Raw genomic sequence first — 13,793 nt, 5'->3', positions numbered from 1 at the left:
GCTGGAGAGGGAGCGACAGGAGCAGAAGTCGGCAAAAGTCGTGTCAAGACAAAGTGCAATAATTCACACTCACTTTTTGGGGGTACACTGTCGAAGGCATGTGACGGCTGAGAGGTGGAAACAACAGCACAACAACAAAACTCTAGAGGCTCCAGATCAAGCAGCACTGAGGAGGCAGTGCCGGAGAATTATGAAAGAGTACATGCACATGGCTGACACTTAATATAGTTTATGACATGATAGACCCTCGCACCGCCAAACCCATTGTCCAAATAAAGATATAAACAAAACAGGCAACGGACACAAATTGAATTTACGATTTGTATGGATCGCGTTCGATCGAGTTCGAAATGTGGAACCAATTCCAAAGTGCCACTGGCAAACACACACAGTTTTCAAATTTTTGCAGGTTTCGATTTAGTTTAGTGGCCAACAGATTTATAGCGCAATTTAATCATGATTTATCCCAATGCCCATAAATAATAACCATGATTAGCTGGCAAGGGGGGGAGTGGCCAACGGGCAAGACTTTAATTGATTGCTGGCCGAAATTTAATTAGCCTGAAACAAAGGCCATGGGCAAGTGCTGCAAGATGATAATCTCATGGGTTATTTGCATAAGATTTTAAATTCTGTTTTATTCAGTCGAATTTGCACCCCATCACCGGAATCGAAATCGAAATCGAAATCGAAGCAAAGTCCGGCCTCAGCGAAGACTTGAACCAAAAGCCGAAGCGAGGCGCAGCGCAGCGCAGCGCAGCCTGCAATCGACTTAAGCTTCGGCTCTGACTTCGTGCAATCGTCGCTCGCTGGAGTCGCTGGCTACTTCTACTTGGCGTTGCATAAAAAGTGGTTCAGTGGAGCAAACCGCTTCAAACCGCAAGCGTCGCGAACGCGTTCCCCCCCAACAAAAAAAAAGAGGATTATCGCGCGGAAGTGGAAGTGCTAACAGAGAAAGGATCATCCATATATGCCCGAAAATATCCTTTATATGGTGCGTGAAATCTGTGTATGTATTTACAGCTGGGAGTAGCAGACTTGAATTGGATACGTCACAAAAATTAAATTAAATTAAATTCCAAACAAAAGTGAAGGTAAGAAGCGCGGCAGCCGTACGAACCCGTTTGTGGCACACATTATATAAATCTCTCAAACGAAAGTTCTTACAAAAGGAACACAACAATATTGGCAAAAGGAAGCACGACAATAATTATGTTTTTGCTCTGTTCAAAAATGTCACTTTCCATAAGCCAAATGTCAAGAACTGCATAAAATAGTGCCAAGATTTTTTGATTGTTCATTAAAGCAGTGTTGAATCAGCGGATATTTATGAACATTGTGTACCAGTTTGCCAGGTTTTTTTGTTTGCAGAAATATGCTAAATATTAGATCATAAATTGTGTGAAAGAATGTACAGAATCCAAAGGGGAATTCTGGATGCCCACAGCAATTTGACAATTACAAATCTCTGCTGGTTGGCTCTCATTCGATCTGAACTGAATGCGAAAGCGAAATTGAAATTGCACTTTAATCAGTCTGACAGACGTCGGACGGTGGCAGACAGACTAATTTGCATATTAATTTTAATTGAGCGAGCAGCGGTCCCCCAGGCCCCAGGAGACATCCATCGATAAAAGTTCACCTGCAATTGAAATGGAAAATGTCAGGCTGCAAATCGAAATCGAATTCAAATGCGAAATAAAGCCATTGGCATTACAGCTGGCGCTCTGACTACGCGGTGGGTCCACACAAGCAACAAAATAAATAAAAAGAAAAGGTCCAAGCAGAATAAATTTAAATGCACTGCGGCAACAGTTTTGTTCAAGCAAATTTGGTTTATGTTTGTTGCCCAAGTCTTTGCGAACATACAAATTGCCATTTTCGGGCAATCTTTTCGCTAACTTTTTGGAGTCGTCAACCATCCCATCACCTCCACCTATCAACAGCTTCCGCCTGGCGAGCCTGACAAGCTTGGCAAATTGTTGCAAACACCCGACTCAATGTCATTGGCAGCAAAACAATAATCCAAACCAAAGCACAACCCACCATGAAACAAATTCGCCAAATCTCTGACTGTCTTCCAACATCGAAGATTTGCATGTATGCAAATTTCATTCCCACGATTTTTAACTGGAAACAAAGACTGTGAAATGAATTAATTCTGATTTGTGGACTGACTTTTGGGCGGCCGCCAAGCACAGGGTCGAGTGCGTGATTTTATTAGCTGAAAATTAGCCACTGATCAAGGCTTAGTTTGGGGTCTTTAGCTCTGGGTACGAGGCCACTGGTAATGGCTTTTCCGTTGCTAATTTGAAGATGAATCTGCCATTTCTATTCCAATGCTGGTTGCCTCTAACTTTGTTTCAAATTATGTGCCTTTCGAGGCCTTTTCGAATTTGATGGAATGTAAGAATCTTCTATTGAAGAATGAAGTGGAACACCATGGACAATCTTTGTCTTATATCAAATCTTATGTCAAAGTATGCTTAAAGATAAAATGATTGATTTTGATACCTTAATATTCAGCCCCTAACTTTCAGGTTAATTAGAAAGCTTTGCCTTTAGATTTACCTTAAATCCGTTGTAGTTTTTGCTGTTCATTAGTTTTCCACAATTTTAGGCTCTCTTAGAGAATATTGTAATAAATATTGTTGAGTTTCTTCAGCTTCACTTTAAAGAGTATTCCCCTTTCGTGTGTTTGATGTTTTCTACCTTTTGCACATGTTTGGGTCATTTTAATTAACACTATTAGCTATATACAAAGCCATGGGGCAGTGGCTAATTAATGAAGCGAATTAAGTTGACATTCAGCATGCGAATTGTATGCGAATTCCAGACAAAAACCTTTGCAAACGCTGTCATAATTAAGTCAGAGCCCGGACACTACCCTCGGGCTAAAGCAGGTGAACAAATGGCATGTGGTTTGAAAAATGTTGGAGTAGTTGAGGGGGCGGGAGGCGGAAGGCTGGAACCAGAACCATAACCAGGGTGAGGCACAAGCCAAAGTCTGTGGCTGCACCCAGAAATGCGTACAAATCCGTTGACATTTTGCCAGACACCAACATTACAAGACACCCCAGAAACGGAGACACGAGACATGGGACAGGCCCCGGGACAGACAAGTACTAATTGAGTTTCCCCTGCACAGAGAGGTTCCTCCATTAATTACTGCCGAGTGTAGCTGTAGCCTTAAAGTTCATTGAGAAAAGAGATTTGCGGTACCCACCTCTGGTCTGCGGTTGTGTAAGCCCGAATCTTCGCTCCCTAAATGTTCAATTTACAAATTAACCAAAGCAAACATTTCAGTTCAAAAGTTCACTTACAACAGCAGCGGCGGCAGCGGCAGTCCGAGGGTTTTGAAATCCCCACTGTAAGTGAATCGGAATCTAAAAGCCAAAAATAAACAATAACAAGGGCAACACAACGAATTAATTGAAAGTATCTACAAATAGCCAACAATCGTACAAACACAAATTGCACTGAAGACCACTCACCGAAAGGAAAAACTGAAGACGGAAGATTTGTTTGGCCCCCGCAGCTCGGAGACTGTGGAAATCTTCAGGCTGTTCATCCATTGACCTCTGGCTAATTGGGAATTTGATTGAATGTTTTTCCAAAATGATTTGCATTTAGCCGAAAAATTGTAATGAAAATTTGAATGTAAACATTTTGTTCTTAAAATGATTTTTTTGGGTGGTCTTTTAAGAGCTATAAAGTAACTTTTTGGAACTGAAATTCAGCAAGAAAGTTGTTAATATTTCCAACAATTTGGCCTTTCAATAAATCCTCAATCCGATTCAATCTTTTCCCATTCCTCCACTTTCGCCCTGAGGGCCGTGACGGCCATTGTTGGTCACTGCCAAAAAGTTTACAATTTCCACACAAAATTATTGTTTGTGGGGGGCGAGTTCAAGTCGGTCAGGCAGGGGCACTGTGGCACCGTGGCACAGTCACGCATATGCCCCTTTCGAATCTGAATCTCTTTTGCTCAGCTCGATTACTCAATTCGCGTACTGCTGCTATGCAAATTGAGCGCCAAACCGAAATTGAATTTGCATTTCTCAGCCAAAGTTCGTGATATGTCAACGGGCGTTAGAATGTGCTTGTCTCGGCAGCACCTTCCATCCTCTGGAGGTCGCAATCGCCCTCTTGACACTTTTTATAGGAACTTGACAATTAGCCAATTGGCAAAACTGCCCAAAAATAAATCATCAAACGACAAACGGTTGGCGCTGACATTTCTAATAGATTTTTAATTGGTTTTTGCTGTGTTTGAGTTTAGAATTTGCAGAATTGCAGCATTCACTTTTTCTACCTTCTCTTTCTTTGCTTTACATTTCCATTCAGTTTAAGGTATTCCCTAGTCTCAACCTAAGTCTGGCAAATGCATTTCATTCTGCTTTTAATTGCCTTTATCAAATGCCAAGCGCTGCTAATGCTCCGCTTCCAGAACACAGCCAAAAAAAAGAACAAAAAAACGAATGACTGAGGACTGAGGACCGAACTTGATTTGAAAACAAGTTGAATCTTGTTGAATCTGCCTTTCAGCATTGATTCCTCCACTGACTACCAGATAGTTGTGGGTTTTGCTCACTGTTTAAATGTTGTTGCTGCTTTGGTTAGTGGATTTTAGCGCCTGTCTGATGTATGAAAACATTTTTACGGCACACACGCGTTTCCTCTTGTTTGCGTATTTTTGCACGGACTTCTCTCGGCATCCAGGTCAAGTCGGCTGCTGTCATTTAATGCAAGCTGCGAGTATCTCTCCCTCCCTCCACGCTTGCAACTAACGCACATGTGGGCGTGGTCGCATTTTTCTATGCAACTAAATAATGCTGGAAATGCTGCATTGCCTCCGTCGCCCGTGACACTTTTTCGGCATGCAAAAATATTCTGTCTTAATAATTAAGAGCACTCCGACACCCGCCATAATTGCCAAATAAAATTGAAGCCGAACACAGCTGGTGATTAAGCAAATTATCATTCGACAGACACACACATCTCAGATCTCAGCGACTCCTGGCTGGAATGGATGTTGCAACGTGGCGTGGCGTGGCGAGGCGGCTTACGAGCGACATCAATTAGCAGCATTTTAAGTGCGTTCCACATTTGGCGTGAAAACAGAACTGAAAAGAGCAGAGGAAAATGCGTCGCGAAACGCCTCGAGTCAATCAATTTTGTGCCTGGACTCGATCTCGCGACAGACTCCACTCCAGATTGCGTGGCCGGATTGGAAGCCATTTGGAAAGGCCGCAGGCCGAGGCTGCGCTGCGGCGGCAACTTACGCAAATTTTCTGCTAGCTGCAGATCCCGCAGCTCCCCTAAGGCTTGAATGTCCAAGACACTAACAGCCGCCTCATCAGAGAGAGAGAGAGAGATACCCAGCGACACACCCTAATCTGGCTCTGGCTCTGGCTCGGACTCTGGGACTGCGACTTCGATTCGATTCAAGTCTGATGTCTGGAGTTTTCGAGATTTTTTAATTGAAATCTGCAATGGTCTGACGCTGCCAACTAGTTTACGCATTTGAAAGTGCTGCAGGGGCTGGCCTTTTGGCTTGGTAATTACAAACTTGTCTTTCTAACGAGTTCTGTGAGCACAAGCGGGCATAGAGGAGGGTACTTAGAGAGGACTTAGGTAAGAGAAAATTAGGGTACTGATTCCTGATCGCTGACAGAAAGATATTTTGTTTCAAGTTTTGATCACACTTCAAAGCATCTTTCAATGAATTGTGGAAATGTTGGTTCAGTGCCCTCTCGCTGCTAAGTGCATTTAATTCATCACTTAAATGCTGCTAATTTGTATCAATACTTTGTTGTACTTTTTCTACTTTCCTCAAGTTTTGATGTGGAATATCTTCAAGAAATAAATAATTGCACTTGCCATAGAAAGTGTCCTCAATTAGTCAACCAGAATTCGCTAACATCCTTAAACTGCAAGCGTATTCCATCTGCAATCAAGAGCCAGCAACATTCCTTTCACATTGCGTTTCTTAGTCGGTCAACGCGGCGCATACGCAACATTTGTCATGAAGTGTTCAATGGGGGGGGGAGAGGAGACTCGTTGGAGGAGGATGTGCAGCTGAGTGATTAATGCATTCAGCAGCTTAGCAGCTTAGCAACTCCGCACTCGCTGAGCATTCCTGCAGCCCTCATCGATGGGGATTGGGGATTGGGTACTTTGAGTGGCGATGGCAAATGATTCCAGTTTATTAAACTGGTTTAAATGCAAAACAAGCACAACGCCCCTTGGCTAATCCAAAACCCAAACACACACACACGGCACACGGCAAAAGTTTAAGAGCGAAACGCACTTTGAAGATTGGCAACAGATTGCACAACCTCTGGCTGCCACGACCATTCCCGACTCCAAGTTCCAGCAAGGCGGCCATGACGTGACATCCTGGCACTGGCTGCCAGCTCTGCGTAGAGTAACTTAATATTCAGCCAAGTGATTGCGTCTTATGGCCTGCAACTCCCTGGCCTTTGGCAAAGGATTTTAATTGAAACAAAATCTAATTTCCGTTCCTCCCAAAACAGAAATAATCTTGCCATTTAATTCGATTTGCGGCGCAGTCTCTGATGCAATCATCAACCCAAAAAGCAGCTCAGACTTTGGAGTCTGCATTGACACAGTTTTCACTGCAGCCGCCTGCACCTTTCCAAAGGAAATATTTATAGAGCGCGTAGCCAGAAGTGGAGTTGGCTTGTGGACCAAAGGCGAGGTGCGTGAGTCGTTCAATCAATGCAATTCATTCATTGAGCTCGAAGTGGCCAAAGGCACGCAACGACAGCCGGCCGCTGGCCAAGTGCCTTTCCACTCAGTGGCATAGTCATGGTCCGAGAGGGGATTCAATTCCATTGAAAACTTCAGCCCCTGCCCTGGCTTTGACTGTGCTGAACTGAACTGTCACCCTCTGGCTGTACCTCGCTGTCTTTTGGGGGCAACGGAAAAACCCCTTTGCTTGGCACACGCGCTGCTAAAATGCGTTTTTCCTGTATGCAAAATATACCCAAAAAAAAAGTTGCGTATGGGCTGGAGCTTACTGATTTATTATGGAGCACATGGAGCATAATTTATTACAAATCTATTTGTGTGTGCGGGCAACCAGTTTCAGGAGGTTATTTTGCTCGCAAACAAAAAGGGAACCTTTTGGGTAGGTTCTTCTCTATTTAGATTCATAATTTCATTTCCCAGTTCATAGTTTCCCACACTTTGTGATCACATTTGATCTCCCCCGCAGTGTAGTACATGTTTTATTATTATCTGCCGCTGTTAATGGCTTAATTAAACGCCTTTTATGTAAACAACAAAGGCAAGTGGCAGCAAAAAGTCTGAGCATGGACTGGCAGCCAGAAACTGCCACCAAAGCAACGCCCACGCGGTGCGGCAGCAGCAGCAACAATGACCACACGCCACTTGGCCACCAACTACAACCCATAAAACGTATACCCTACAAGAGGGCAACAGACACGCCACAAGAACTACCAGGGACAAATTGTAATTTTCATATTTTTTTATCATAAGAAATCAAGCAAGAATTTGTCAGAATTCCACGCAAAAGCTAAGCAAAAGTCGAACAAAATGCAGAGTGTACATAAAACTTCCAGCTTTTTCATTGGCTTTTTACTGCTGCTGTGGCACTGTGCTGGTGGCGACTCTAAAGAGTTGATAAGTATCATTAGGCCGACGCCCGCCTAGGTCTGGCTTTTGTTTGTGCGCCCAGGAAGATTGATGCAGGAGGGCCACGCCGAAGTGTTAATGGGACGAATGAATATTAAATATCCAATTAAATGGAACGATATCATTTAATTGGTTCAAAGATTGTGCGGGTGGAGATGTTTGGCTTTTTGGTTCGCAATGATCGATGCATGAAATATCACGGCAATTACAGTAGCTGCAGCCCCAACGGAATCCAACGAGCGGCAACCAGTTGTTGCACCGCGAATTAAATCAATTGAGTAGGAAACAGCCAGCGTGTGTTTGATTTTTGGATACTCTTTTCATACTCAGCTGCACCCCTTGATACCTGTAGAGTATTTATTTCCCCACACAACACAACGAAAGAGCAGCAGACAGACAACCGGCGCTAACGTTGAGTGATTTTTGTTCAATTATGTTTACGACTTTGAATGCTCATTAAACATTTATCGCATTGATTGAGCTGTTGTATGATGTCACACGAGCAATTATTCGTTTCTTATTCCCTCCATTCCAGATGCCACATCCTCGACTGTCTGTCCGGGGCCTGCTGCTGCTCTCCCTTGCGCTGCAGCTGCAGTCGATCCAAGCGGATGTCGGCTACCACTACGACAGACCCTCGCATCAGTCGGCTCCGTCTGCTCCGTCTGCTCCGTCGGCACCTGGCGCCATCTACCCGAGCCATCAGTTTAGTGCCTTGCCCACGATCCATCCGCTGCCACCGATACCGGCGCTGCCGCCACTACCCACCGCTAGAGTGCCGATACCCAGGATTCGACCGACTGCGCCTGCTGCCAGCATTGTGAGCCACTATCTGCCGCCGAAGGCAGCGGGACCCATTGTCTCCACCTACCTGCCGCCGCCTGTGGCAGCGCCCATCGCCTCCATCAGCTTTCATGGCCAGGCACCCACGCTGAGGCCCGTCTATGGTGCGCCCGGCTTCGGTTACTCGCAGCCTCAGGCACCCACCGCTGCCACGCCCATCGTGGTGCCCAGTGGGCCGGGACAGGTGCCTGCAGGCGGACCCCTGCGCATACCCTTCGGCAAGAAGGCTTTGATTTCGCCCGGGGAATCCTACGTGGCCAATGGCAGGCAGCTCAAGCAGTACGCCGTCATTGAGATCATCGACAACGACATCGACGAGTCACCGGCTCCGTTTCTCTCCAGCTCCACCTTCTTCGATCGCTATGGAGCACATTTGGGTGCATCCTCCGGTGCCAGCAATGGCATTCAACTAGATTCGCGTGCCAATTCCTTGCTGCTGGAACAGCAGTCCCTCTCCATCCAGCCACGCGCACAGGGCCAGGGCCAGGGCCAGGGCCAGGGAGATGCCATCGCCCTGGGTTCCGGTGGTCTGGGCTTCGTGCGCCTGGCCAATGGCAATGTGTACTTGGGCTCTGGCTCCTTGGGCTACATCAGTGGCCAGCAGCGTGTGGCCTCTGTGCTGGATGCCCGCACTCGATCCGAGACCACGCCCGACGCCCTGCACTTTGGCCACGGTCCATTGGGGGGAGCAGGGAACTTTCTGAGGTTCAAGTAGAGGCTGTTCCCTTAGGGTTCCCTATTCCCTTTCGCTGTACAATAAAACACACACACACACGCACTCACATATATATAATTATATATATTTTTATTGTAAATATGTAATTAAAGTTCGCTCTCTTTGTTTAGATTGTAAGATTGCCGAAGTTATTTGAGATTCTTGTACATTTTCCTATGCAAAACATCGAAACTTGATCAAATAAACACACATCTATTTTTAATATGAGTTGCGTTTAATCTGGGGTGTACAATTATTATTAATTTCTTGGAACTCCTCAAATTTGATTTATTTCATATTTTAATATTTGCGCGGTCCAAAACGATTTCATAGCTGCCAGCTGTCTAATGTGTGCACACATCGTTAGTTCAAAAGTTAGCCGCTTTGAACTGTGTGGGCGCCACTAAATCCGCATACTTTACACGGCGAAAGTTACACGTAGGATGTAGATGGGGATGTCGAGTTAATACAGCGGCATTTGTACTAAAATTGTTTCTACATCTGTCATCTACATACATCACTTCTACATCTGAATTGGGTGGCGGGCTATTTATTCTGGCTATAAAAATAATCCAATCTTACCCAAATTCGGTGATCTGATAGATATGGTCAGGCTAAATGGAACTTTGGGTTTCTCGTATATTCAAAATGTAAGGCTCTGAGTACTAGGCTTCACACAAAACGGACGGGAGGACAGAAATGCCATTAACTCTTCGAGTACCGGTTATAGCCAGCTATTTCTAGTAATATACTGAGTATTTTCGTGTTTGCTTCAAAATCAGATTGCATTTGTTTGCTAAATTGAAAAACAAACAAAATTGTGTTGGTGTGGCTCCATAATTATTCATGCGCAATTTTATAATGCGATTGGAACGTGCCGGCTAGTTTGGGAAGCTTTGCGAGATCTCTGGATCGGATCGGGTTCTGTGTGGTGGAGTGTGAAGGGGTCGAAACATGTGCGACCGGCAAAGGCAAAGGCAGAGCAGGGCAGGGCAGGGCAGGGCTCTGCCGCGCTCTTCAACGAGTCTTTTTGCTAAATGCGCAGTTCTACAAGATCTATTTTTTGTGCCCCTTTTTTGCTTGTTTTGCCTTTATATGTACACACTCGAATACATTATTTATGTCTATTCACATTCAAGTTGATCTCGGGCTGTTTGAATAGTCTAGAACTGGGCCACGCGCTGCTACACCCCAGTTGGGGGCCAAAATGCCGGCCGGTTTTTCCATCTCTCTTGTCTGCAGCTCTATCTTTTTCTCTTAATCTAAAATTCAGTTCAATAAACTGCCAAAATTTCAACGTAGACTCAAGGTGAATCAATCGGAATAGCCCTCCAAGGTGAAGTGGAAAGTGGCAAACACAAACTCAAGGTTCATTTGCTGATAAAGAAAGTAATTATTTGGCTTATATGATTTTAGATTTTAGATTTGATTTTCAAACACATTGTTTTATTGCATTGCATTTCACTTAGGAGCTAGAGATTAAAAAGATACAAAGTCAATATGACTGAATCAACAAAACGAAACTGAACAATCGCAAAGTGCTGCTAGGCTTAAGGACTAAGATGGGATAATGGATTCAGGTTTAAGTTTTGTTAACAAATGACGGACGCTCTCTAAGATTATAAGATCAGTGTCTGGGCAAACATAAAAACTAGATGATTTTGGCAGTTGCTGCTTGACTGGAATTGAGGCCCCATCGCTGATCGGGTTACAGCTCCAGCTGGAACTGCTCCTGATCCTCGATCTTCAGCGATTGGGTCTTCTTCGCCAGCTCCGTGGGCACTGGCACACACTTCCTGAACGGGGTACGTGGTGTGCCGCGCATCAGGCAGCTGGGAATATTGCTGGGCGGCGTCTGGCTCAAGGGGGAAGCACGCAGATTCTTCATGAAAGCACGCTCATAGATCAGTTTGGTGCCTGGAATGGAAATTCATTGTTTAGTCAAAGGTATTCCTCTGTGCCCATTGCATCAGCATTAAAGTTCCGAGCGATAACAATGGCTACGGCTGAGCAAACATTTCTGGCGCGCAATGTTGATAGTGAGTCAGTCGGAAGTCCAGGCGCACATGTGCGCGCGCTGACACTCTTATGCGTGTCTTATCTGCCTGACTGATTCACTTCAGACGCAAAGTTTCATCAGCCAAAAAACCCGAAAATAAACTAAATTTGCGACCGACACTCACCTCCGGGCGTGGTGGAGTACAGGGTACCGCCGGGCGTCGAGGAGTAAACCTCTGGCATCTGGATGGGGTCCGTGATGACGATCTTCTTGGTCTTAACGGCCATCATGGGCAGGGCGTGGGAAACGGCTTGACGAGCGGTGGGTGATGCAGACATCTTTGATTGGCTTTTTTTATTGCTGGTTCTTGGTATTTGGAAAAACTTTCCGCTTGGTTGTAAGTAAGCACTTTTGATTAATTTACTGCTTTTATCGTCGTTTCTTCTACGACTCTTGTTTATTGTTTACACAAATTGCGTGGTTGGCTTATCAGCTGTCTCTCCCGCTCTGCTACTGCTACTGCTGCTTGTCCGTTAGGTTGGGGCCGAATGCTTGTCACACCGCTGCTGCCCGCTGCTATATATACTACGGCGCTCTGCTAGCGACCTCTGCCCGCTCTCTCCGGCGCCACTCTCTCTCTTCTCTTGTCATTGTTTTGTCGCGCTCTCTCGCTCGCGTGATGTTTTCGCTGCCCGCCGCATTTCTGCGTATTATGACAATATTCCCAGTCGCTGGTTGCTGTTGTTGTTGCCTGCTTATTCTAATGAATCGGTTTGATACCCTTTGCATAGAGGGGTGTGACGATTTGGACTGGACCTGCGCCCTCCAGATGAGGAAGCATCAAATATGTGATGTGCATCAAGTAGGAAAGGATAAATTCAACTGTGTAGAGTCCATAATTAAAACTTTCATTGAAACCATCTGCCGGAAAATAACCATTTTTCAATAATTCATTTTTTTGTTGGAAAAGTTGAACTCTTTATGACTATAATCCAAACAAAGGAGCTTGGGGAAATAAATAAATAAAGGGTATCGAAGACTTCGATCCGCCAATTTCTTGTATTCCTTTCTTGGGGTTGTTTTTCTTTTAGTCTGCTGCACACCTCAGACGGTTCTGGCAAAAGCAGGATAGAGACAGAGATATAAAGAGCGATCAAGAGTGACCGTTAGAGTGGAGTGGGGGGGCCTGCTAGCCGCTGCCTTTTGCCTTGGGCTTTTTGTTTATCTTTAGCCATTTGTTGTTTAATGCACGGCAATATTATTGGTAAACAAGTTAGTATGGAATACCTAAATGAACAAACAGCAGATTCGTATCGCATCGAATTGATTTAACATCTCATGCATAAAGGGGGGGGTTCCATTCCGAAAAACTCTATTATCTATGCCTAAGCAGAAGAGAATGACTCAGAGTTAATCATCCATGCGAGTAGGTGATGCACCCCAGACACATCAGTTGGTTCCTTGGCATGACGGGCGAGTGATTCCTTCGTATTTGGGGAAGTGTTCGGCCAATCTATAACTAATTAACATAATGGCACGTTTGCCGGCTAGGCTGACGTGTAGAGCACATCAGTAATAAAACTTAATTACCAAGTGGCACGAGCTGTGGGGGCGTTGTTGATGTTGACAAAATTCGAACTGTTGGACGGACGCATGTAAAATAGTGGCAAAGGAACTCACTCCGATGCTTACGTAGCAGGCGCCCACGATGCTACGTAATTCGAATTGTTGGCCAACGTCCATGGCAGTGGGCAATGTAAAGCTGCCACGTGTATTGGCATCTACGCAACAATGTGGGACAATCATTGGCGCCGACGTAGAGGATTCAAGGTCAGCAGCAAGTGTGCGGAAATTTATGATGTCCAAAAGAATTCTGCTTAAATTGGAGAAAGGCCTTGGAATGGAAAAACACTGGGACGGGAAACGTGTTCAGTCATTATTTTTGGCAGTTTTTATAGAAGCAGATTTTGAAGGGGATTGGGGATGGTAGAATAGAAGCATTAGGAAAGCCTCTTCAGAGATTTACAATTAATATAAAAAGCCAAGAGCTGAAATACCTTTAATAAATGGGATATTTTATGGGATGTTTGATCAGTAATTGGTTCACCAACAAGTGCCAAGTGCAAACGACTTAAAGTGGGAATGTTATCATGACCCACATACATTAATTTCTGGCAACGGGTGCCTAGGTAGTGGGTGGCACTGAGGAACAGACAAATCGATGTAAGCTAAGTGCTGACTGACTGACCCCCAAAGAACCTAACCGTAAACAACATTTTAGGCATAGGCAACCAGAACACACGGGATTCCGATGGTATTATGATGTGTCATCCCGCACGTAGTCCACAGCATAGAAACCTGCCCTACGTGCGTGTGCCGGGTCTCCACATTTTTCAAGAGAGAGAGAGAGAGAGAGAGAGAGAAAATAGAGATACAACAGAGAAGCACTCACCTCACCCATTAGGGTCTCTTATCAACCCCCCTAATGGACTCATAAGAACTGGTTCTTGGATTTCGATTTCGATTTCGCTTTCGGTTTCGGTTTCAGTAGTA

General features: G+C 44.9%; 2 protein-coding genes across 3 annotated transcripts; one reads left to right on the top strand and one right to left on the bottom strand.

Annotated features, from left to right (window-relative positions):
- The first annotated feature begins 863 nt into the window (after window positions 1-863).
- On the top strand, window positions 864-9,466 carry LOC117582106 (wiskott-Aldrich syndrome protein family member 1). Of its 2 annotated transcripts, none has more exons than XM_034269671.1 (2): window positions 864-994; window positions 8,219-9,466. In XM_034269671.1, exons 1-2 carry the CDS (start codon window positions 971-973, stop codon window positions 9,239-9,241), a joined length of 1,047 nt encoding a protein of 348 aa, XP_034125562.1. In that variant the 5' UTR covers window positions 864-970; the 3' UTR covers window positions 9,242-9,466. The 2 variants fall into 2 exon arrangements, with proteins under 2 accessions (XP_034125562.1, XP_034125563.1); XM_034269672.1 differs by having other exon boundaries at window positions 866-1,094.
- A 1,203-nt stretch (window positions 9,467-10,669) lies between these two features.
- Window positions 10,670-11,578, bottom strand: LOC117582107 (eukaryotic translation initiation factor 4E-binding protein 3). Its single transcript, XM_034269673.1, has 2 exons — window positions 11,425-11,578; window positions 10,670-11,158 (listed from the first exon to the last, which is right to left on the bottom strand). Exons 1-2 carry the CDS (start codon window positions 11,576-11,578, stop codon window positions 10,950-10,952), a joined length of 363 nt encoding a protein of 120 aa, XP_034125564.1. The 3' UTR covers window positions 10,670-10,949.
- Window positions 11,579-13,793: the final 2,215 nt, after the last annotated feature.

This window comes from Drosophila guanche, unplaced genomic scaffold, assembly GCF_900245975.1.
Source record: "Drosophila guanche unplaced genomic scaffold, DGUA_6, whole genome shotgun sequence".
NCBI lineage: Eukaryota > Metazoa > Arthropoda > Insecta > Diptera > Drosophilidae > Drosophila > Drosophila guanche.
This window is presented reverse-complemented; position numbering and strand designations above follow the sequence as displayed.